The sequence below is a fragment of the Takifugu flavidus genome, chromosome 5, assembly GCF_003711565.1.
Source record: "Takifugu flavidus isolate HTHZ2018 chromosome 5, ASM371156v2, whole genome shotgun sequence".
Classification (NCBI taxonomy): Eukaryota; Metazoa; Chordata; class Actinopteri; order Tetraodontiformes; family Tetraodontidae; genus Takifugu; species Takifugu flavidus.
The window spans coordinates 6,119,898-6,143,434 of NC_079524.1; the positions used below are offsets into that span (position 1 = coordinate 6,119,898).

The following is a 23,537-nucleotide window of genomic DNA, read 5'->3' on the forward strand; positions in this document are numbered from 1 at the left end:
TATTTATTGTGACATAAGCATAGTATCTTTATTTTTTAAACACGAACTGTTAAACAACAAGTATCAGCTCTTATTCCATCTGTGCCTTTCTCAAACAATATGAAAATAAAACATCATAAATAAAATAAACTATATTAATGAATAAATATTCATTCATATAAAACATCAGAAGCTGAAATATCAGGATAAGGTTTTTAGATTGGTCAACAACTGTTGGAAAATAAACTCAGTAAGTAAAAAACTTTGTTGGTGGTAAAAGAGAAACACTTATTAGAATGCAACTCTGAAAAAATAATTTTGATTTATTTGATGTTCATCATCCATCATGGTTGTGTTTTCTTTCATGTGACAGTGGGACACTTGTTGAATACATTCGTGATTGTGAAATAGATACAAAAATTCCAGGTCTGGACCTGAAACTATGCACAATCACATAGAGGTCGATATCAGTGTTGCGCTGACGCCATCGGTGTGGCAGGAGTTGCTCTTACGGAAGGAGCGGAACTCATTCTGGATTTCCAGGAATGTTTTGTTCTTGGTCTCGGGAATGATGAAGAAAATGTAGGTCGCCGTTAAGGAGCAGATGACCAAGAACACCAGGAAACAGTACTGCTGAAGCCCGATCTGATCAATGAAAGAAGGGAAAACACACTTTCAAGAACCAGCTGGACACAGATTTAGGTTCTAATCAGCAGGAGGAACATAGAGATGAAACAAATCTGGGACATAAACATTTCCACCATCGATTTCTCCAGACACCTACCACAATGAAAGGGAAGACCAGGCCGATGAAGAAGAAGTTGAGCCAATTCACCGACCCTGCGATAACATACGCAGCCGGCCGCGCCGTCTGAGTGAAGAGCTCAGTGGTCAAGATGTTTGTCACTCCACCTGCATGGAGGGAGGAAGCGCATGAGGAGCCAGCAGCAGCAGCTGGTTTGAGGGACTCAAACCAAAAAAATATTCTGGTTCCTTACCCGGGCCTAAACCGAAGCTGAGGATAAAAGCAAAGACACAGGCCATGCTGATGTAAGGAATGACCGGACTGGCCGCCTGGGGGAAGGAAGACGAGTGTGATCTGTAGTCATGCATGTCAAGTGAACTGACACTGTATACCAGGGGTGTCCAAACTTTTAGCAAAAAGGGCCAGATTTGATAACGTGAAGATGCCCGGGGGCCAGTAGATCCTTCTGATGTTTTTTTAACCAGAAAAGTTACATGCAAATGTACACTATTATAAAGCAATTTTCATTGTCACAATTCTCTTTATTTTTCAAATGGCAGTGTAACCAAATATAAGCCACTCAGGCAGACGTGAACAACTCTAAAAACACAATTCTGCCTTTAATTCATATCTGGAGAGTCAGATAACATTGAACACTGAACTGTATGGAATACCTTAAATTTCCATGAGTTTGATAAATGTAATGCAAAGTTGTCTGTTATCATTCAAGTTTAAAACAAGTAAATTTTGCTCTTGTCTTTTACAAGATCTACAAGAAAGGAGGAATTACATTTTAGTGATTTATTTATTCTGTTAGTGCCAGCGGGCCATAAATAATACATTGTAAGACTGAAGTTGCGGGCCGTAGGAAATCTTACTGCGGGCCGTGATTGGCCCCCGGGCCGGACTTTGGACATGCTGCTGTATACAAATGAATTACCTGGAAAGTGAGGGCCACGGTGAATAAAACACAGCAGATGCTCATCAAAGTGTAGCCCCCCATGATGAGGACCCTCCTTCCCAGAGACTCGATGAGCATCCCCTGCAAGAAGCACAACCCACCATCACCAGGGGCCTCTGAGGTCGGTCCCTCTGGGACGACTGATAGAGAAGAACATGAATATCATCCAACACTTACACACGTTAATGCGGTGATGCATTCACAGGCACCGGTGCCAATGGTCACGTATGGGATCCTCTCAGCAGGGATGCCTGATTCTTTGAACAGGTAACTTGCATAGAAGTAAATCTAAAGGGAAACACACAAAAACACAGGAATTGCTAAGCACCGGTGGTGTCCTCTGTCTTAAAGAAGAACAGGGCCGCCCCTGCGGCGTCTACGTACCGCGTTGATGCCGTTCAGCTGCTGTGCCGAGTTGAGCAGCACGATGGTCAACAGCTGCCAGCGTAGGCTGCGATCCCTTAAGAGCTCCCATGGCTTCTTGGCACAGAAGCCCTCCAGGTTATCCTTCTCCTTAAAGATGTCATCCCATTCCTGATTCCAGGAATGGCCGTGCAGTTTCCTCAGGGCTAAAGGAAAGCACATGACACACTTTGGTTCCTAGGTGTATTATCCACACATGATCGTCTCCATATTTGATCAGGCTGCAGGGTGTGTTTTTAAAAAAAAGAATCCAGGTGCATATAATTACTTTCTTCTCACATTAGTTGCTTGAAAAAGGAGCGGCATCACATGCTCGACCCACCAAAACCTCAAGGCTGAGTCGCTTAAGACGACAAACTGAGGCAGCAGCTTTTAAAACTTTCGATTCTTCCGAAGAGTCTAAACACCACACGGGCCAGTGTTTGCAGGTGACCTTTTTTAGATCCCTCCTCGTCTCCTCGGTCGATGAACATGTAGCGTGGACTCTCAGGGAACCAGGGCAGCGTGACCAGCTGCAGGAGTGCAGGGATACATGAAGTGGACACCAGAATGGGCCAGAACTCCTCTCTCCCCAGGAGCTCTCTGCCAAATCATATCACAATTTAGTGGCTCAGGAAAAGTTTGGATATTGCCTGAAAATCATTCCACGTGCGTACTGGAGGCCAACCACTTGTCCGATCAAGATGCCAGCGGTGATGAAGATAGAGGTGCCCATTCCCATGGTGCCTCGGAGCACCGTCGGCGCTATTTCAATTAGGTACATCGGCTGAACACAAAGGCCGATGCCTGAAAAGTGAGAACATCTTCACATCACTTCAGATCTTTCACTTTTAACTGAAGCTTTCACAAAGTCGGTTTCATGTGGACATTTTTTTTTGTATTTCTGTAATTTTCACCTGCGTTTATTCCAATTAAAAGTCGGCCAATGATGAGTAGTTCGAATAATCCGGTCGTGTAGCTTAAACCCATCAGCAGAGAAGCCGTCAGTGCAAATATATTATTGGCCAACAGGGTCCCTTTCCTGGAACGTTACAACAGAGACCTTAGCGATGATGTTCCACGAGTTTATTATAGTTTATTCTCCTCTCACCTCCCAATTTTCACAGACAAGGTCCCACCAACTGTTACCCCGATCAGGCCTCCGATGGTGAAAATGGACACGATAGTGGACCAAATGAGGGTGAGGCCACTTTCTGATATGATGGTGTTGTAACGCTCAAGCCAGGTTTGGTTGACAAAGTCCTGCACATACTGGAGACCAACAGCACAAAGTGCACGTTCATCATCCCGAATCACGATCTCGTACTTTGTTATGATCACGTTTTACCTGCAAATGTCACTTTAATGACTATTTGTCCCACTTTGGGAAAGTAGCATTACTGTCAAATCATAAATCACGTGGGCCTTCCCCTCTCTCCTGCAGGAGCCGACAGACACTAATCACGTTCACCTTCGTGGGTGCGTTGATGACCGACACGTTGTAGCCGTACTGGAAGGTTCCTCCAATACAAGCAGCACATCCGGCGAGCAGAAGAGTTCTGTTTGGAACCTGCAACAAAGCAGAGATAACCAACACTTGGGCAGGCAGACAGACAGACAGACAAGCAGACAGACAGACAGACAGACAGACAGACGACAGACAGACAGACAGACAGACAGACAGACAGACAGGCAGACACAACATGACACGAGCACTTTCACACCCACTGTACCCTCAGAAGAAACTGGACTGTGCTTCGGTTGTATCTGTCATGATTTCAGAGGTTTGGACTGAAGAAAAAGCTGTTGTGATGAAGAGGAAGGAAAGAACCACAGAAGCAAGAGGAGGCAAGAAAAGCTGTTCTCAAATGGGTCCCTCTCCACCCAGTTACAGATTGGACGTCCAGTACGTGACACCAGTTGGGATGGGTGCGCGCACGTTTCGCTTCATGCTGAAGTAGAGATTTATTTCCTCCTCAGGGCCTTTAGTCAAGGCCCACATGTTACAGATGATCTAGAGATTTAAGCGGCTTCCTCAAAGAGGAAAATTGAGAACTGCTGCGAATGGATCCACCACCGTTGGCCAAGATTAAAGACGGGTTTCAAAACGTTCCGTTTAATGGAGCAGAATTATAACGTTCCCTGTTGCTCACATTCCAGCCAGCGAGTTGTCAGAATATATTAAATACAGAGCTGTTTGAATATTAACGATGAGCCCATAAATCAGGTTACATGTAGTATTCTTGTTACTAGTCATCACATGTTCATCTCACAAATTTGCTATTTGAGTGTTTCTGTACAAACCTCATCATGTGTGAGAAATAAACCCTATAATGGAGAATGTACATACGCTCGGGTAACCTTTAATCTTTAACTGATCAGTGAATAAAGGCTGAATTCACTGATCTGGACCATGTTTGGTTGCCTTGGATACGTCTGCACACTAAAGAGCGACCCCTGAGCCTTCTAGTTCAGGGGTTGAGCTGATGCAAATGAAACATTTCAGAAATCAAAGATAATTTACTAAATTACAATAAAATGAACACTCGCCGCTGTTTGACATTGGTTGCAAGCGTAACCTGGCTCATGCAGCCAAGCGCGAAAGGAGAGGGGAAAAACACCGGATAATTGAGTTTCAAATAATCTGAGTGCCCATTCAGCCGGAACAGCAGTGATGGTGATAACGCGGATGCCACAATCACGCTAACTGGCAACCAGCTGCAACCGGCTCCACAACAGCCAAAACTAACAACGGCTCAGACGATCCTGCCAACAACCAAGCATCTACTGTACAACACGAAATATTAACATAATGGGTTGATGCCTCCCTTTTTAATATTTCTCACATATACAAAATATTCAATGTCAACTTTGGGGTTGGATCAGGGAGCTAAAGTTTACGTTGAAAAACTTGGTAAAGAACGAGACCAAGCTGGCGAGAGCAAGTGCATCGACGGAGAAGTGCAGCCAGTCCCGGAGCTTTGTGGTTCTCAGGTGTGAAAGCACTCTGAAGTCCGCCACCTACCTTGGGCCTCTTTCCAGCTTTGGGTTCTTTAACAAGCAGCGGCTGATATTCTTCCCCCACATCCTTTGGCATTTTGTCGCTGCAGCTGAGCTCAGTGTTTGGTCCAGGTCGGTCTATACTGTGTTTGCTCTCAGGGATCTTAAATCTGACGGGAGGATGACTTCATCACGAGGACTGACCAGTTTGTACAATTGAACTGTTGTAACCTATTTCCATAACTGCTGGGAGCAGAAACCCCTCCACATTATAGTGTGAAATTGATGGATTTGTAACAGTAGAAAAATGTTGCCTCAGCGTAGAACGCTGAACGGCTCATTAACGGCCCATTAACGGCCCTGAGGCTGGATTCTTCTGCTTTGTATTTGTCTCCTTTTTTAAAGAATGCTAACAAATGAGTGACTCTGTTGCCTTCAGGTGTGAATGAGAGCATGAATGGTTGGATTATTCTGGCTGCTGGTGGCTCCAGCTCCACTGGCCGTCACCCTGTGTGTAAGGGTAAGGTGTAGAGGATGGATGTATGGATGGATGGATGTATGGATGTATGGATGGATGGATGATGGATGGATGGATGGATGGATGGATGGATGGATGGATGCTGAAGTACAGTTTAAATGCAATAATAAAACTGTTGCAAAATAACTTATATCCACAAAGTTCTTGAATGTTATGATATTTGATATTAGAAGTGGATTCCACTAAAGAGTTTGTGGTGTGTTCAGGGTCACTACTTATATCTGCACCCCTCTGTTAATGGGATCAGATCTGAGGCTCCATCAGGCTTTCTCACTATTGCTTCTGCTCGGTCGCCATTCAGCATGTGATGCTGAACTTCTGCCAAAACCCATCTGAGAGTTGGGGAGATATTTTGATAGTTCTACGGCATCACTAAATCAGTAAACACACAACCTGTTGTGTTGCAAAACAGGTCAAAACCAAATGCAAAATCCAGGTGCCGGGCCAGACCAGTTGTGTCTCTTTTCCTCATTTAAATAAACGATTTTATTTACAGCTGCACCGATACAAAACATGGAAATTAGGACTTAACACCACTTGAAAAATCCCAAAAGATCAAAACTATGAAAAGTCATGGAAAGTTAAACCATATGCAAAAAACTGAAAACTGAGTTTTATTCTTTGATAGATAGTTTTTAGTTAGTATAGTTTAGTATAGTTTTAAAAAAAGACTGAATAGTAATCCTGCCCAATAAACATTCTGTAGACTCTAATCTCTGCAGGCATGACAGATGATGTGATAGGACCGCCGCATGGATCGGAACAAAAGCAACTCAGACTTGAGTGATACAAATAAGCGAACAGCTCACCTCTCTCTTGGGCTGTAAAGATTCCTGGTTCAAATTCATTTTTGAAACGCCAGTAAAATTAAGTGTGACTAAAGCATTTGGGATGGAGGCACCGTCTAATCTGAAACTCTTGTATGGTGGTGGATTAGTGGTTGGTGAAGCATATGATCCTTTTAACTGTAACCCCTAGGGCGGCGGCGGTGGTGGTGGTGGGGGACTTAAATACTGACGCATTTATGTTATTACAGCCCCCAATCCTGTTCTTGTTTCCATCTCTAAACAATGCAAAGTGATTGTGGCATGAAGTTTATATAGATGATCACACTTTGAGACAGATGTCATACACTCTGATGACGCCCCCCCCCCCCCCCCACACACACACACACACACACACACACACACACACACACTGCCAACCTGCTCCTGCAGCACTTGGGTCACTGACGTTAAAGTTGACCTCTGATATGATAAAATAAGGGATGTGGAATAGTTATTATAGTGCCGACTCATTCCGCCTCAGACAGCATGTGATGATGTTATCTTTATTCAAAGTTCATAAAGCTGCTCCACAATGGGACGTTAGAAAGGCGTGCATGTGATCTGCAGCTTCGGGAGGTTCATGTGATTCACAGCTCAGGGCGCTCCGTCCCAATAAACCAGGAGATTCTTTAGACGCTGCAGCAGTTATCACTCACGCAGTCACCAAGATGTCGCTGCGGGTCAAAAACGGATAATGGCAAAAGAATAAAAAAGGTGTCATGGAAACCAACCTGACATTACTGGAGCTTTGGTGAGACAAGGGGACTGGTCCGTGGCTGTTACGCAACACCAGGATGTCTAAGGAAACACTAGGAATACTATTGTAGCTTTGTCTTGAGTGGTGTTCAGGTCACTGGGCCCATTCATCACATTCATGCTTCACGTATAAAGTTGCACATCAGCTGATGGAAGCCTGAAGAGCTGTTAAATTTCCTAGTAGACGACTGCCGATAAAGTGTCTGATGCTCCCTGAACTACTCATTCACCACGTGAGCCCCACATATCCTGGCTTTGGAATCTGGGTGTCACGGGGAAGATAAATTTGATGGAAAGGCCTGGCTAGCCGGTATATTCAGGTAGTCAGCTGACCTTAGAACAGAACGTTGCCACCTGACCCACTGCAGCTGCCCCAGATCATAACACTGCCCCCACTGGTAATGTGGGCATTACTCCATTTGTCTCACAAATTGAAGGTGTTGGTTCACCATTATCATCATTGGTTCTAACAAAGACATTGAATGTTTCTTGACCCACAGTAGTTTTAGCAATCTCCTTGATTGTTTTCTTTCCTTGATTCAACTCATCAGTGTTATTGTTGCACGTGGAGGAAAGGGGGGGGTTAATGGCCTCTCAACCGGTTTTGGTGTCTTTGACAATTTATGGAGTTGCCAAGTCCTGCTGGGAAAGAAAAACAGGGCTTTATTGGCACAGATGATTGTTTACCTGATTAATATGACTGACTGTAAAACATGGAACTTTTCTCACAATATTTTAATTTTCTGAGAAATCTCTCTGGTTTCTGAGGGGTTTTCATGAGTTGTAATTGACAATAAAAAAAGTAAAGTCTTGAATGAAAGCAATAGATTGCCAATAGAGTCAAGAGTGTACAATTCTTTAAAATTTCCTTTACATTAAGAGATTGGTTCTGTGGTAGATTCCACATTTGACCACATGGGGGCGCCAAGCAAACAGGCGCTTGTGTGCAACAGTGAAATCCTTCCCCCGGCGATTTGGGGAAAAATAGATAAGCGTCTGTTCGGCCGCGTTCATAATGTCGGGCAGGAAGCCCCGATCCGTGGCGAACCCCCTGGAGTCTGCCATCACCACACCGAGCGAAAGGATACTGAAAGAATGCCACAGTTTATACGTGGACGCCGAAAACGGTAAATAATCGGTAACGCAGACCAGGGTCAAAGTTTACAGCAGAGCTCAGACTGAAATACGGTCAAGACAGTTTGGGTTCGCGTTTAAATAAGTTTTTTTTTATTTTTTAAAGTGGTGCATAGTCTGAAGTTTCTGGGGATTGTGAGGGTGAAATGCAGCCGCCGTGTAACGCGTCGGGTGACCAGCAGCTGTCCGTGTCAAACACATGTCACTGAGCACTCGAGGGCTCTGCAGGCTCGCCGGGCAGCGCCCATGTTCGAGCTGCACCTGCGCGCCCCACAAGTCAACCGTGCAGTTCCCTTTAAAAGGCCCGAGTTCATTTCACGTTTGCTGTTTACATGTTAGAGTTTGCCATCTCATAACAGTACGTCTATATCCTCAGAGGGGACACGAGACATTAAGCCTCTTTTTGGCACCCAGACGTTTCTACTGTAGGATGGTTCTTTTGTTTTTTCATCATTTGTTTTTGCTGTTGATTTAGAAAAAGTTTTCAAGCGTCAACATCCATCAACTGACCCCCCCCCCCCCTTTTTTTTCTTTTAAAAAAGGTTTTACTAAACCAAAACTGAAGGCACGTGTTGGAGCTGTGTTTTGCTTCATTTCTGTCTTATGTAATGGTTTCTAAGCAGTTACATCACTTGAAAGCTGTTTCCTGTATGTGTTTTCAGGCCTGGTGAAAATAGCGAGCAGCCTCGGTGTCCGCCTACTGCCTCCCAGAAAAAAGATAATTGTGATGATAATGGGAAACCACTCTGCAGGGAAGAGCTCCTTCATTAACTGGTAAAGCAGCTTCTTTCATTGTTCCCCGGACTTGTGAGATGGTCCAGGCTGCCTGACATGAGCAGAATTCCTCCGACACGAACACCATATTCAAAAGTTCTTTGAGTAAAGTTTCTCTCTGCGTTTTAGCTGAAACCTGATTCCAAGTTCCTTGTGTGTTCAGGCGCGCGTGACAGGGCGTCTCCGTGACGATGTGGGATTTTGAGGAGCTTTGCGATTTAATGGGTTTTAAATTGTTGTCCGGACGGTGCTGCTGACACGCCACGACGGTCTAAATCAGAAACATTTGTGCGGCCCTCTGACATATCCTGCAGCTGAACTGTAGACGAGGCCTCCACGTGCACGGCGCTCCGCCCGACCTTAACGTGTGCACGGTGAGAAAATGAGACGTGGCGTGAGGGTCTGCAGAGAGTTTTGGGTGGCAGACACGTTCGTTTAATCATTTCATCACGACTTTCACGGCTTCAAAGGTGCGAGTGGAGCCCCAGCATGAAATTAAAGATGCTGCAGGGCGACTGATGTTAATAGATTTTCATATGGAAGATGTCTAGTTCTCTACAGGTGAAATGAAAAGGATCTGTCAGATCTCACCCTCACCTGCTGCGTACTGAAAGACAACAAGCGAATTGTTATTGTGATCAACGTGATCCTCGCTGCTGCGTTCGAGATCCTCGTTCCTGACTCGCACACGTGCCTCTGACGCCTGTTGCCGTTCATTTCAGGTACGTCGAGGAGCACATACAGAAGACCGGCGTCGCCATCGAAACGCAGGGGTTCACGTTCATCACGAGTGGCCGCAAGAGAGAGTCGCTGACGGTAAGAAACACGGGAGAGCGGGAGAAGCTCCCGAAAGCTGAAAACGCCATCGAAACGGTGTCCTAGGTTAGGCTAGCTGTGTCCGACGGTCCTTCCATTGAGGAGGAGGGTCAATAAAGCAGCGGCGCCGTCGTAACGGCTCAGTTGGAGGTGATTTCTCATCTTGCCTGCTGCTCTGGCGAGAGGCTGTGTTGCATGAGCGCACGCAGGGAGGCGTCTTTGCAGCTTCTGAACAGGCTCAGGGGACACCTGCCTCTTTGTCCTCCATCATCCATTTCCGCTGCCTCTCTGCCCCCCGTCCTGCTGTGATGAAGGCGAATGACGCTGTGCGTCGGCAGTGCACGGCCGCAGAGCGGAAGGCTTATCTCTCCTGCACAGGCGAAGCTTAAAGCGCGCCGAGCTGCAGCACAGAGACGGGAGATCCAACTGCAGATTCATATTTGGGTTCGTTTGTTTTGCTTTTTTTTTTTTTTACAATGACTTTTAAAATATCTTTTCACAGGGGAATGCAACCTTACACCTGTATCCTCACTTTCGACCCCTGCTTGAGTTCAAAGGTAGGTTTTTCCCTCAGCGGTCGGGTGAAAGTTTGTGCTGTTTCGTGCCTGCGAGCGTTTCAGCGTCACCGTTTTGGCGGCTCCTGAGGTTCACGCCTTAGTTTGCTCCTTCTGTGCTGAGATGTGGGTGTAGGTCTGCAGGAGATAAAGCGATAAAATGTGGCGGGCGGAGGCTGCAGACGCAGACCCAAAGGCGGTGCTCAGAATGTCTCCCGGAAATCCCGAGTATCCTCAAGTTGCAGTGCAGAAACACGTGGATCCCCCTTTTGTTTTCGTTGACTGACAGTTTAGACGCTTTACCTTAATGACTCAGCAGTGAGTCACAGCTTTGACGCATCGGTTAGTCCTCAATCAACCCTGAGTGCATCCTGCTGTGGCGATACGTGAGGTAAACCGGACCGGCGGACAGGAAAAAGACAATTGGTCTGATCCGCCTGTGCGTCAACATCTGTCTGGAGCCTCTGGATGCTGAGGTGGTGCTGCGAGTCTGGGTGTGCCTGCCGCTGGAGCGCCGGCGCGGCCGGGATGGGAGGGGGATAACGTATGTGTGCGCAGGGAGGGCGGGCGAGCGAGCGAGCGTGCGGAGAGTAAGGGTTCACGGGGTGCGTACGGGAGCGCTCTCGATATGGTGCGTGAGTCACACACCCTCATCGACGGCAGTGCAGCGGAGTCAGGAGGAGCTGCTGAGAAATGTCCCAGCCGTTGGAGACGCCGCAGCCCCGAGCGCGCAGGCCCGCGGAGCCTCGGCACAACCTGCTGCTGGAATACCACCACTTTTTTCTCTTTCCTTTTTTTCCCATCTTAACTGTTCGCTGATGATGAACCCACAATAGGAAGCGTCTGTGTACCTGTAACAGCAACTGAGGATGACTCATCAGAAAGAACTCGCCCTATATCCTTATGAGGGTCTCATCTGGTCCCGCTTGGACACACTTGGTGATTTTAAACTTACAGGAAAATCTTTTAATCTGTATTTAGACGTGGTGCTACCCTGGTTTGGCTGCTTAATGCATGGGAGTTTATGCTTTACTTGTCTGTGCTGCGTCTGGTTTTACTGGTTCAGTCCCAGAATCTCGTTTTCAGCCTTTCAGTGAATGCAGCAGGACTGTAGCCTTTAGCCGCCTTTTCTCCGTGCATACGGGGGTCGGCAGCCTCGCTTATGTCACTTACATCCACCTGAGGAACTTGGCACCCACCAGCGAGTATCTCCCTCACTCTATTTACACTTTTCAGGGGCACTGAAGACTCCCTTCAGAAGGAGTTGACTGTTTCGTGTTTGAGTTGCGGGATTATTTACTTTTAGGTTTATTTTATTGTAGTTACCTAGAGCTTTGTGCAGTTGGAAGCATCGTTAATATTTTGATCCAGGGGTGTAACGGGAACATCGGAGGATGTTAATGCGCTACAATAGCTGCCACCCTGCTCTCTGCAGCACAAGGATGTGATTTGTGCTGATCGCTAACACCTGCCTCCTCCCAATGAAACAGCACCGTTGTCATCCTGTGTGTGTACGTGTGTGTGCGCCCCCGTGCATGCGGCTGTGTGTCCAAACAGTGAATCTCTTCTGAGGCTCAGATTTGGGGGATAGGCTGGATCTGGCGTGTGGTGGAGCATCGTTGCCTCACAGTCGTTCTTCACTGGCTAGCTTTATGTCCTCTGGCCCATGCTAAAGCTGCCAGTTGAAGAGCTGTTGTGTGTAACCATGACAACAAGACGGCTCCTTCGAAGGAACGGAGTGAAGAACTCGAGTCCAATGTTTTCCTGTGTGGAAGAATGACTGGTGTGTTATCTCAGCACGCTCGACGATGCTGCTGCTGCTGTTTTAAGCTCGTCAGTGCAGCGTGAGCTCAACCCTGTTCCTGATCCCTGAAGTTTGTCTGGTTTGTCTTAGCATCACAGCCTTTCTGTATTCCAGGTGTTACGGACTACCTGTCTGCAGAGATCTCCACCTCCAAGCAGAAGAAGTTCAGTCTGGTGACGTATGTGGACACCCCGGGGTTGGTTGATGGGGACATGGTCTACCCTTTTGATGTCAACAGCGCCATCACGTGGTTAGGTATGTCTTTGCTGTTGTAACGTCCCTCTGAAGCGGCGATTATTGAGTGTTTTCTTTTTTTTCCTGTGCAGGAGAACAAGCCGACCTGATATTTGTGTTCTTTGACCCGATGGGTCAGGCCCTGTGCAAACGCACCCTCAACATAGTGGAGAAGCTGAGCGAGAAATGTGGAGACAAACTGATGTTCTACCTCAGCAAGGCGGACGAAGCAGGTAGCGAGATCGACAGACAAGTAGGTCCCTTCGGAATTGTCCCGTCTCCGTCCTGGGAGTCCAAGCTGAATGAAAGGACACGTGCGTTTGCCTTTGCAGAGGGTGATGATGCAGATAGTTCAGGAGCTGTGTCGCCGTCCAGGCCTCAACAAATGTGGCTTTGAGATGCCGACAATTTACATTCCCAACCCGCAGAAGGTTTGCATAAATTTGTGGTGGCCGGAATTTTGATTTATTATGACGTTTTACAGTTTCAAATAGCAGATTCACCTTTGATACAGACATATTTCAACTGCATCGATGATTCTATATTTTTTTACATTTTATGTTTTAGCCGAGCCGCTGTGTGAACCAGATTGACGGTGTGTGTCAGACCATTGAGAAAACCATCAACCAGGCCGTTCAGAAGACTTTGGATCAGCTGGAGAAGGACTCGGATCTCATTTGTTCCACCATCAGTGGCAGATTAGAAAAGGACAGGTTAGATTTTTCTCTTCTGAAGCTCATTTAAGGAGAACCTGAAACATACGGAGGCGTCTGGATGCAATGAAAAAGCAGATCAGAGGGCGCCGGAAGGCTGATGTTAACTCCAGATTCCGTTTGCTTGCACGCAGAGCCGATGTGGCGTACAACAAAAGCGTCCGGCTGCACTCGTTTCTGTGCGGCGCTCTGGGCGTCGTCCTCCCCGCCCTCTTTGTCCTCAGCCTGATGGCGAACACCGTCTCCAGAGAGCAGCTGGACGAGCTGCTGGGCGAAGGGCCGGCTCGCTCCATCAGCATTCTGGTGGTAAGGCCCCAGACTGACGGAGGTGTTTTCTGTCATGACGCCATCCCCGAAAAAGGTCTTTAATGCGTCTTTTGTCTCAGGGCGTCGTCATGTATTTATGGGAATGGATACCAGAAGACGGACAAGTTGTGTTTGTGATCCTTTTTGGAGCTTTTTGCTACCTCCTGTTTTTCTTAGCCAAGTATTTTGCAGGGTAAGTGTTCCTCAGCACAGGCAAATAAAAGCCACCCGTCACGATTGGGGACACCTGCTGAAGGCTGTTCTTCCTCCCCAGCCGCCATAATAAGACCCTGACGAAGAAGGAGAGGAAGATGATGACCGGTTACAGTGATTACGTCCAGGACGTTGTTAAGACTAAGAAGGTTGGCTCTTTATTATAATGCAGTTTGCCTCATCTGATAATTATTTTACATGATAATAATTTAAAGGCATGTTTCTACATGTGAAAGAACAGACTCCAGAACCTTGTTTACTCCCCAGGCAAAGCTCTATGACTGGTACCTCCAGCAGTGCGCTGCAGAATACGACCTCTGACCCGAAGACGGCCGGAACACTTCTTCGCTTTTAAAGCGTGCGTAGTTTGTTGTGTCACTCTTGAGGGTCACCAAACCTTCAGGTGGTCTTTACTCAGGCAGGCGTGTCACGCCAGAAGGGACAGGCTCTGTTGTCCAACAGCAGAAGTCGCTACGACGAGTGCCTTAATTCACCAGCTCAGCTCTGATTGTGTTCATGTGATTAAAACCTTTTTCGGTGCTTAAAATCTCAACAGTGACCTGAAGCATTTATAAAACGAATCACTCCCGTCGCCTCTGTAGGACGCACGGACGTTCGCATTTTCAATCGCCTCAGGCTGCAAACGTTCTTCTGCGTCCAAAGAGGCGGCTCGTAAACTGTAAAACGCTGATTTCTGGAGCCATCAGACGTCTCCATGTCCATGGAGCTACAGTATTACAGTGTCAACGGGTGAACGGCGGAGTCTGATTGGAGCTCCTCCGGCCCATGAGCACTGAACTCTTTATGCCATACAAGCTAGTGCAGTATGTTTTACCCAGTTTTTAAAGACATATTTATTAGGGCTGGGAAGTGTATTTTAGACTGAAATATAGATAAATTATATATGTGATTGTGAAGCTGTGTCAGTTGCTGTTGTGTGTTATTAGGGAAATCATCAGTTATGATTTTATGTACATCCTCAATCAGGTTCTTTTAATCTCTGACTGGTTTTATGCATTGATTTTAATAATAAATCATATTATATTCTATTCAACTCGCCAGTCCTGTCTGAAAATGTGTCAGTCACCTCAAATGAAACAATCGAGCTGCTAGAAAACTGCAAAAATCTGGTTTCTGTCTTATTTTATAAAAACACTCGCTGAATGACAGAGAAACTGTTGGATGACTTTAATTCAAAGTTTAGTTGTAAAAAAAAAAAAGAGTTTCTATGCTCCTCATGCCAAACAATAACATTTTAATACAGGTAAAGGAAATATTTTGAGAAAAAGTAGCAAGGCAATCATTTCTAAGGCAGTAACACGGTTTGACCAAGCTCAGTTCCCTGAGTTAGTAACAGAACATAATCATGCAGCTGCTACAGCCTCTCCGTCAACATACATCATTAGAATGTAAATCTATAAGGGTTGGCTAAAGTCTGATTCTCCTAGCATGCTAACACACACAAACAGGCGTCGGGTCATCCAATAGTGATGCATTTTTAGAAATTAAAGCCACGTCTGGGCTGTGCAGCTTTTTAAAACTTTTTATACTTTTTTATACTGATGTGAGGTTTCTTTTTTGGGTTTACAAGTTTGTATTATTGTAAGCATACAATTCCAGTTAAAATAGGTTTAAACGATCATACGCATAGTACAATACTATACATTGTTATTTGTATAAAAGGTCACTGTCCTTCCTGATGTCTCAAGGACAAAGGTAGGTATTTTATCAGCAACCGAGTCCCAAATGTTGTTCTGACCAGTAATGACAGAAGGATTCAGTGTGTTCTGCCCCCCAAAATGGTCCAATGATGACAAAAATGTACCATCAGGTAACAAAGCTGAGTTCACAGTTGTCCTCTGGTGTCCTCATCGGTCCTCTCAGCAGGGTGGTGGGAGCGTGTCCAGACTGGGATAGCGGCTCATTGTCTCAGCACCATTGGTCCACCAGTCCACCTCCACCAGTCAGGAGGTGGATCAGCCCCCGCGACCTCCAGAAGGTCATTGAGAACCTTTGTCAATCAGCCATGAAATGTCTCCGGTCCTGACACACACACACACACACACACACACACACACACACACACACACACACACACACACACACACACACACACACACACACACACACAGTCAGCTGTGAGCCGATGTTGCTGCACGTGAACAGTGAAGGAGCAGAAAGGGCTCACTTGTGTTCTTACTTGCCAAGCTGAGCTAAAATCCTTCAAAGTTTCAGTTTGCGTTACAAGAAGCAGAAGAAAGAGGAGACGTGAGACGGAGGCTCAAATCCACGCGTGAGAGTGTGCTTTGATTTGGGTGTTACCGTGGGGACAGTTAGTCATTTAGTCAGTGCTAAATGTTAAACTTCTCAATGTGGATTTATAAAAATGTCAAGCGGACACACACATCTCTAAAATTGGGCTTTCAGTCATTGGCCATTTTTCTTATTGTTTTGACCCTCATTGACCCTTATTCCATTTCCAAACAATATTTTCCCTGAAGAGCTTTGTGGTGTACTCAAAAGTCAAATGTAGCTTGTATAATTCTTTCCATGTGATTAAAGTCACAAGTTTCCTGCAGTGATAATAACATTTGACATGAATTTTCTTCCCAGTAAAACCTGAAGGCTAAAGAACACAACAGCTATTGTGACCGTGACAGGAATTATGTTTGAGAAGGCGACTTACTCCACATCTCGCTTCTTAATCGTCTTGCCGGACCCTAAGACTTCTGCCACCCGGGATACAATGGGATCATAGTTCATGCTGGCAACAGCAACCACCTCTTCACTCCTGTAGGTAAATATAAAAGCAATGATTCGATTTGGCTTCTAAAGTTTCATTTTATCTTGGCAGAGATCCAATGAAAGATCACCTGGTGTAAAACGCCACAAATCGGAGTTCATCCAAGTCCCCTTGTATGATGACGTCATCAAATCCATCACCATAACCTTCATAAACAGAGACCCGGTCAACAAAGAACAGGAGCCCAGGGATCCGGTGATTTTCCGGGTTTTACCGCTAGGTGGCGCATTGGGAACCCGTGCACTCACCTCACGATTTCCACCCTACCTGCGTAGCGGAGTGTCTTCCCAAACATGGCTGACCAGAAGAAAGGCACAGTCTTGATGTCAGCAGCTCTGTCCATCATGCTGAGTGCTGCCATCCGTCCTGAGGATGAAAAAAAGAGCACAACTTGGGCAAAGGTCCTGGGCTTGGCGGGACGGCCCGGCCCGGCTGCCACACACCCACCGTGCACGTGAGCCATCTGCCAGTGGGGGATGTTCACCTTCTTGTTGTTACGAGGAGGAAAGGGGAACGTCACCGCGTCGCCTCCCGCGAAGACCCCATCAGCACTCGTCTGCATCATCTAGGAGAAAGTCCAAAAGCTGAAGCGAAGGAGGGGAAACAGCCGATCCCACAGGCTGCAGGGCTTCAAACACACCTTGTTGACAGTGATGAAGCCTTTGGAGTCCATGTTTATGCCGCTCTGCTTCAGGAAACCTGTTGCAGGAACACTTCCTGCGGCAGAGACAGGGAATCATACCGACTGGACACACGGCCCCGTGAGGAGCTCCAACACTCGCTACATGTTTTGTCTTTAACACGAGCACGTTTAAGTGTGTGTAACCGGAAAAAAGGGGAGTTAGTTGTCATTGTAAGTCACCTGCTCTGATGACGCACACGTCGGCCCTCAGGACCTTGCCGCTGTTCAGCACGACTTCTTTCAGCTGTGGGACGAGGACAAGACGTGTTGGAGCTGCATTTTATTCAGATGAATTGGATCTTACGAAGAAATCCCGGGGATGTCCCGCTCTACCTGCCCGTGATGGCCGACCATCTCCGACACCTCGCTCATCATGTAAAACTTCACCCTGTTTGCTTCAAAAAGCTGCAGAGAGGAAAATCATGGCGAGCGCCTGTAAAGTGCGACCGATTTCCCCTCCGAGTGCTTCTCTACCTTCATTAAGGCCTTCCCCACTTTCTCCCCGAGAGCCTGTTTGAAGGGAACCGACTCGATCCCGATCACAGAGACGGAGTGAGCCTTGTCCGTCAGAGCAGCAGCCACCTCCATCCCTGCAAGCAGCAGCCGTGAGGAGCACGATGCTCGGGTCATTCAGGGGAAATGACACAAAGACTGAAGGAAACCACAGGAATGAGAAGACTGGAGGCAGAAGCTTTAAAAGGCTTGTGTTGAATTACAGACATTGAGGAAGAAGAGGGTATAAATCCGTTTATGAATGACCTTTTGACCTCTGCCCTTGCCGATGGCTCTCCACACATAATAACACCGTTCCTGGTAAACATTTACCTTTCGGCTCCGTATGGGAACGTTTTTATCTCCCGAATTACTCAACGTGGCTCTTGAAATGTTTCTCACCGACGAACGACGTTCCTACGATGACGGCGTTCTTGTTGTTGGACAGCTGGGCGATGCTGTTGGCGTCCTCGGGGGTGCAGAGATGGAACACGTTCCTCACATCTTGGCCTTTGTAGCTCATGGGTTTGGGGCTTTTCGCGCGACACATGGAAGCACGTTTGCGTTAGCTCGCTCCCCGTGGCGGCGGTGAGCGCTCAAGAGGTCGTACTCACCTGCTTCCCGTAGCAATGAACAGCTTCCTGTAATCCATTTTCAGGCCATCTCCAAAGGTCACCGACCGTGACTTCACATCGACCAGCACCGCCTGAAACACTTATTGATCACGGTTCTGGTCCTCCAACCCTCTAAGGGAGGTGAAGCAAACGCTGGAAAAAAGGGAGGCTCACCTCTTTCTCCGTGATCAGCTCGATGTCGTGGTCCCGCAGGAAGTCGGCGGAGCGCAGTCGCAGCTGCTCTGCTGTGCTCTCTAAAGACTGATGGCAACAAGTTAGTGCATCGCAGCACAAACGGACCCAAAGAACCATGCGTCCGGGCACCAGCGAGCAGCCGATCGACGCCGCCGTCAAGGTTACTTATGGGAATTGACGTCGTTCGGCTCTCTCTTTGTGCACCGTTGCCATGGCGGCGCTCTCTCTGTTTAGTTTGGGTCTCTGTGTACAAACCTTACTCAGTTTAGGTCTGTCGTACGGAGGATGCCTGTCCATGGTGCACATGACGATGCGGTCAGTGAAGCCCTCTTGGCGCAGCGTCTCTGCACACACCAGACCTGCCGGGCCTGCACAGAGCGTCCACGTGGCGTAAAGGGGGGGGGGAGAAGCCAAACGGAAGCGAGGGGGGGGGGGGGGGGGGGGGGGGGGGGGGACTGGCCTCACCGAGCCGATGATGAGGACGTGGCTGAATCCCGTGCTGGAGTTGATGACAGCGGAGCATCGCGCCATCGCCTTTGACCTCCTCTGCGACTGGAGCGCCTGAAACGGGGGTCAAAGTTCGGCCGTTAGACCGCTCGACCTTCCCCCCTTAAACCCTCGGCCATCGTTATCTGCCTACCTGCTTGTTTGCGCGAATGATGACTTTGTCCTTTTCAACTCTGACCTGCAGCAAACAGACAAACGTTACGACGGCGCCCGGAGACGCGATAAGGCGGCGAGGGTGTTCCAAGCCAGCGTGGGAAGGTCACCTGGAAGGTGGGCAGGCTGTCCAGACCGGGGAAGTCCTCGATGTCTCCGGTCGCTATGTTAAAGCAGGCGCCGTGCCAAGGACAGCGCACGTGTCCTTTTGACAAGACACCTGAGAGGAAGATGTTCGGTATAACAGAGGGACGGGAACGTTGGAACGATAACCGACAGTTCCGTCTTCTCTCACCCTTGACCAGCGGCGCTCCGTAGTGTGGACACTTGTGGCCGATGGCCGAGAATTCCCCGCGCTGCTTGATCAGCAACGCTCTGCCACTTCCCAAGTCGACCTCCCGCATCCTGTCAAACACACAACCACAAGAGTTGATCCGCCTCCGTCATGGACCGGACCTTTCTCGTATCCCTGTGATGGGAATATCTCACTGTTCGTTTTCCAGGTCTTTCACGTGGCAGACGGACACCTCCACGTATTCCCGCGGTTTGTGGTAGAGCGCCAGCGGGGTGGAGTCGTCGTCCGAGCCGTGTCCCAGGGCCCCGTTGGGTCTGCAGTCGGCGAAGGGACTGGCTTTGCCGTTCGGTGAGAGTCCGTCCATCTCTTTTTCTTTATCCAAGAGGGAGAGTTCCACTTTAACTTCAACTGCATGACACAGTGGGATGATGGGAAACACAAACGCGTCACTGTTTAACGCCATCATAGAGCAAAAGTTCCCCCGCTGGGCTGGAAAACTGGATTTGGGAAGCAATGAAGTTAAGTTTCATTGAAGGTAAAAAACAGAGACGGAGAGAGAGCTCTTTCTTTCAAATCTTTATATTATATAGGCGATAGCAACAGCAGCAAACGCGGTGGAGCTCGTTCACGCTGCAGCAGGCTTCCTCTGCTTGGCTGGAAAAATGTGCCGATCATCCGTTTCTTACACTGTAATCTGGCAGGAATTTTCTCCCGCTGAGCGAGTCTTAATTAAAATCAATGGAAAATCATGCGAGCGAGTGCAGTCACAGGAGAAAAGGGGGGGGGGGCGTCCTGCAGGCGAGGGGGCAGCAGGCACGTGTTTATTAACACGCACTGACATTCTCATCGGTAACAGTAGAGGTGAATCGTGGCATTTTCTCATGCAGAAAGAGGATAAAACAGAAGAGTTTCAGTTGCTCCCTCCCTAAAAGGCATATATACCCCCCCTCTTGTCACATATTTGTACTTATTTTCTCAAATGGCTTCCTTACAGAGGCTGCTATAAGCCCATACATGTGTAATTAACGTGTAATAGACCTTGACTCTTGTGTTCAAAGGTAATTCTTAACCCAGCATCACCCAGTGTTGATTCCCTGTCACCTACAGGATCAGGAAAGCTGTAGGTTACCTGGTTTGGGTTTGGAGAAGCATCCTCCCATGGTGGGCCTGGAAACGAGGGACCCCCGGAGAGACGGGGACGAGGGAGGGGGGAGGATGGTGCGGTCAGATCCTCAGCAGTGTGTCCATGAGAACCCGCAGAGCCACGCTGGCCATCGCTACGCTGCTGCTCGTGCTCTGCGGGGACAGACGGAGCGAGGTCAGAGACATTAGCACGTCAGCGCTCGTAAAGAGGAAACATCGGTGTTAATTAGGAGCATTGCCCCCCCTCGCTGTTACCTTTGCTCATGCATATTGTAGTGAAACCGTTAAATATTAACAACACTCCAACACCCATTAACTTTCTCCTCACACCGAGCTTTAACGAGAAGAGGGGCCCCTCTCAGCCCCACCGACCCCAGCCCTCCCCCCTGCTCATCCACCCCCCATCCCCGGGTTTTCTGTTGCCACATTTCCCTCACATTTCAGCCATTCCTGGTATTTTTCACACACACACACACACACACACACACACACACACACACACACACACACACACGGAAGCACTCGGTGTTTCCATCGCCAGGGGATCCTTCCGAGGTACAGTCAAAGGAACAATCGGAGGAACTGTTTGATATTCCGAGCACATCTTAATGACCTTGAACTCGTCGTGCTGAATGGAGAAAGTTCCAGGGAACAAACAAGGAACGGAGCGATTTTCCTCCAGGCGACCGCAGCCATGTTCTAAACCGTGTTCTTGCTCGTAGAACTCTCACGTTATTGCAGATACACTCCCGTAGCGCGGTAGAAGCTGGATCTCTGTGTAAACGCACAGTTGAAGCTGTTGCTTCCAGCTCCCCACCCTTCAGAAGGTAATGGGCACCTTTGGATGGTCCATTAGCTACTAAGCATGTTAAACATCCATTATTAGCTTCTCAGTGCATTATTTTCACGTGTTATACTGTGTTATGGTTGAGTTATACAGAATAAAACTGTGGCCTCTGTACTGGTGAAATACGACCCCCACCTTGGTTTCATTGGTTTCATTAGCCTATGTAGGTAGATTGGACTGATGTATTCTGATGAATCAGATCACAAACGGCTGCCATCCCAGAGGCGTAACTGACACCTGATATTTTGCGCAAAGCCAAAGTAGGTTAAGCAGATTTGGTCCTCACAACATATGACGCAGATGCTAATAATCCTGCCTGTAAACAGGATGTCACTTCCCGACAAATGGAATTACCTGTTGCAGGAATGTTGGAGGGGGAGAATTATGAAACAAGACGAGAACAAATTCAGTCAGAAACATATATGTCTCAAAAAAACATCAGTCAGAACCTAATGTTCATCTCAAACATTACAAAGAAGCTATTTTGAACCCCTAATCCTCATTTCTGACCTTACTGACCCTAAAACTGCAACAACACCTGGAAAAATTCACTCTCACACACACACACGACACAAATGTGTGTCTCATTTAATACTGGTTGGACAGGTAAGTGAGCAGGTAAAGATGAGGACTGTTGAATGGCTGATAAAGACCTGACCACCCACCGGCTGCGTCACCGCCACCTGACCACGCCTGTGCTCAGGACTGCACCCTTCCTGCTCTGAAATGACCTGAAGGGTCAGAGGAAGAAGCACAATCTAGGACTATAAGGTCAGAATTCACTCATGATGTTGCCTGCAATTGACCAGAAACATGAAATAAACCTTCGCTCTCCACTCGAAGGGGAACTATTTTTTCGCCCTGCATTTGTGTTTCCTTTGAACTGGACCCCGACTGCACTCAAACCGACAGGTGAAACTGGCTGAATCACAGTTTTGCTGAGCGATAACCTCTCCATGATGTCATGGAAAACCGGACCTGTGATTTACTGGGGGTGTACACCCCCCAGAGGGGCCGTGCTCCCATGTAACACAATGACCTGTTTGGAGTGTTTGATCTGCTCCCCCACATTTACAGCTGAGAGTGAAAATGAGGATTTTAGGGCTGCACCACAGTCCCTCAGGAGGAGGGGGGGGGGGGGGGGGGGGCGTGCAAGCAACTCCCACATAAGTTTGTGTCAGCAAAAGACACAGAAAATCTCCTAAACACGTCAAATGGCGGCTACAGGGCTACGTTTTATGACTGTTTGAGGAATAAATCAGCTTACCAGAGCACACGGGGCAGGGGCACCTTGGTCCCGTCAGATTCTGTGGCTCCCAGCAGCCCCTCCGGAGCGCCGAAACACATTAACCCGACTATCCTGAGCAGCGTGGGCCCACTCCCTGGTAAGTTCTTGGGTCCACTGTCCACTGTTCTTAGGTCCGTCCTTACGTACGTCTTCCTGTTCTCTCCTCTCCTGCTGCCTCCTGATGCAGCAGAGGCTCTGGTGTACGTGTGCGTGTGTGTGCGTGCATGTGTCTGTGTGTGTGTGTGTGTGTGTGTGTGCCCCCCTCCAGTAGTCCTGGGAGTTGCTCTCTCTCTCTCTCTCTCTCTCGCCCCTCTCAATCTGCCGAGCTTGCAGATGCAGCAGGCGGGACCTCGGCCAGCCTCTCAGCTGAACCCAGTATTGATGGAGTTGCTGAGGGGATGCTAACGTAGCCTGATCCCCCCCCACCCCCACCCCCACCCCCACCCCCACCCCCACCCAAGATCTCTGCTCACTCGTCCTGTTTTTTCTGTTCAGACCTTTTCAGATTTCAAGGACCCGACCCACCAGTTAGGCTTGTCCGACCATGAGCTGCCTCCTTGCACCGTGGACGTTCAATCACAGATTACTGACCTCAGGCAGACATTTAAAAACTCTTTTGACTCTCCACCTCATCCAAACCTCCAACCCCCCCAAGAGAACCCTGGACGTGGATCTAATAGACATGGGTGGATCCTCCTTTTGTAGCAAGGTCATCCCCCCCCCCGCGACCCCGAGGAAACAGCGCCAGCGGCAAGGCAGCAG

The 23,537-nt window shown here is 48.0% G+C and overlaps 3 protein-coding genes across 4 annotated transcripts; 1 reads left to right on the forward strand and 2 right to left on the reverse strand.

The window, feature by feature from the left end:
- Positions 1-282: 282 nt before the first annotated feature.
- On the reverse strand, positions 283-6,540 carry slc2a11b (solute carrier family 2 member 11b). 2 transcript variants are annotated; one of them, XM_057033917.1, is made up of 12 exons: positions 6,435-6,540; positions 3,559-3,657; positions 3,199-3,359; positions 3,005-3,129; positions 2,765-2,894; positions 2,542-2,690; positions 2,070-2,254; positions 1,863-1,973; positions 1,665-1,766; positions 978-1,053; positions 764-891; positions 283-624 (listed from the first exon to the last, which is right to left on the reverse strand). In XM_057033917.1, the coding sequence occupies exons 1-12, from the start codon at positions 6,471-6,473 to the stop codon at positions 430-432; spliced, it is 1,500 nt and encodes a 499-aa protein (XP_056889897.1). In that variant the 5' UTR covers positions 6,474-6,540; the 3' UTR covers positions 283-429. The 2 variants fall into 2 exon arrangements, with proteins under 2 accessions (XP_056889897.1, XP_056889896.1); XM_057033916.1 differs by lacking the exon at positions 6,435-6,540 and adding an exon at positions 5,113-5,610.
- A 1,627-nt stretch (positions 6,541-8,167) lies between these two features.
- si:dkey-98f17.5 (uncharacterized protein LOC569123 homolog) lies at positions 8,168-14,817 on the forward strand. Its single transcript, XM_057033499.1, has 12 exons — positions 8,168-8,335; positions 9,005-9,116; positions 9,839-9,932; positions 10,435-10,489; positions 12,405-12,545; positions 12,617-12,777; positions 12,857-12,955; positions 13,092-13,237; positions 13,372-13,543; positions 13,624-13,736; positions 13,818-13,905; positions 14,024-14,817. The coding sequence occupies exons 1-12, from the start codon at positions 8,224-8,226 to the stop codon at positions 14,075-14,077; spliced, it is 1,347 nt and encodes a 448-aa protein (XP_056889479.1). The 5' UTR covers positions 8,168-8,223; the 3' UTR covers positions 14,078-14,817.
- A 112-nt stretch (positions 14,818-14,929) lies between these two features.
- LOC130526114 (apoptosis-inducing factor 3) lies at positions 14,930-23,077 on the reverse strand. Its single transcript, XM_057033500.1, has 20 exons — positions 22,755-23,077; positions 20,627-20,793; positions 19,692-19,905; positions 19,498-19,607; positions 19,313-19,422; positions 19,183-19,227; positions 19,010-19,103; positions 18,798-18,913; positions 18,522-18,608; positions 18,348-18,439; positions 18,136-18,266; positions 17,716-17,831; positions 17,575-17,646; positions 17,422-17,485; positions 17,200-17,276; positions 17,007-17,124; positions 16,827-16,925; positions 16,630-16,705; positions 16,443-16,547; positions 14,930-15,799 (listed from the first exon to the last, which is right to left on the reverse strand). The coding sequence occupies exons 2-20, from the start codon at positions 20,655-20,657 to the stop codon at positions 15,757-15,759; spliced, it is 1,800 nt and encodes a 599-aa protein (XP_056889480.1). The 5' UTR covers positions 20,658-20,793; positions 22,755-23,077; the 3' UTR covers positions 14,930-15,756.
- Between the last annotated feature and the right edge of the window lie 460 nt (positions 23,078-23,537).

Coding starts and splice junctions, on each gene's coding strand:
- slc2a11b (XM_057033916.1), bottom strand. CDS start 5,184: ATGCCAAAGGATGTGGGGGAAGAATATCAGCCGCTGCTTGTTAAAGAA. Junction 3,360..3,558: donor TCATCAACGCACCCACGAAG/GTGAACGTGATT, acceptor GTTGGTCTCCAG/TATGTGCAGGACTTTGTCAA. Junction 625..763: donor TGGTCTTCCCTTTCATTGTG/GTAGGTGTCTGG, acceptor TTCATTGATCAG/ATCGGGCTTCAGCAGTACTG.
- si:dkey-98f17.5 (XM_057033499.1), top strand. CDS start 8,224: ATGTCGGGCAGGAAGCCCCGATCCGTGGCGAACCCCCTGGAGTCTGCC. Junction 10,490..12,404: donor ACCCCTGCTTGAGTTCAAAG/GTAGGTTTTTCC, acceptor TCTGTATTCCAG/GTGTTACGGACTACCTGTCT. Junction 13,906..14,023: donor ACGTTGTTAAGACTAAGAAG/GTTGGCTCTTTA, acceptor TTTACTCCCCAG/GCAAAGCTCTATGACTGGTA.
- LOC130526114 (XM_057033500.1), bottom strand. CDS start 20,657: ATGGGAGGATGCTTCTCCAAACCCAAACCAG. Junction 19,423..19,497: donor CGGAGCGCCGCTGGTCAAGG/GTGAGAGAAGAC, acceptor TCTTCCTCTCAG/GTGTCTTGTCAAAAGGACAC. Junction 17,125..17,199: donor GCTTCATCACTGTCAACAAG/GTGTGTTTGAAG, acceptor ACTTTCTCCTAG/ATGATGCAGACGAGTGCTGA.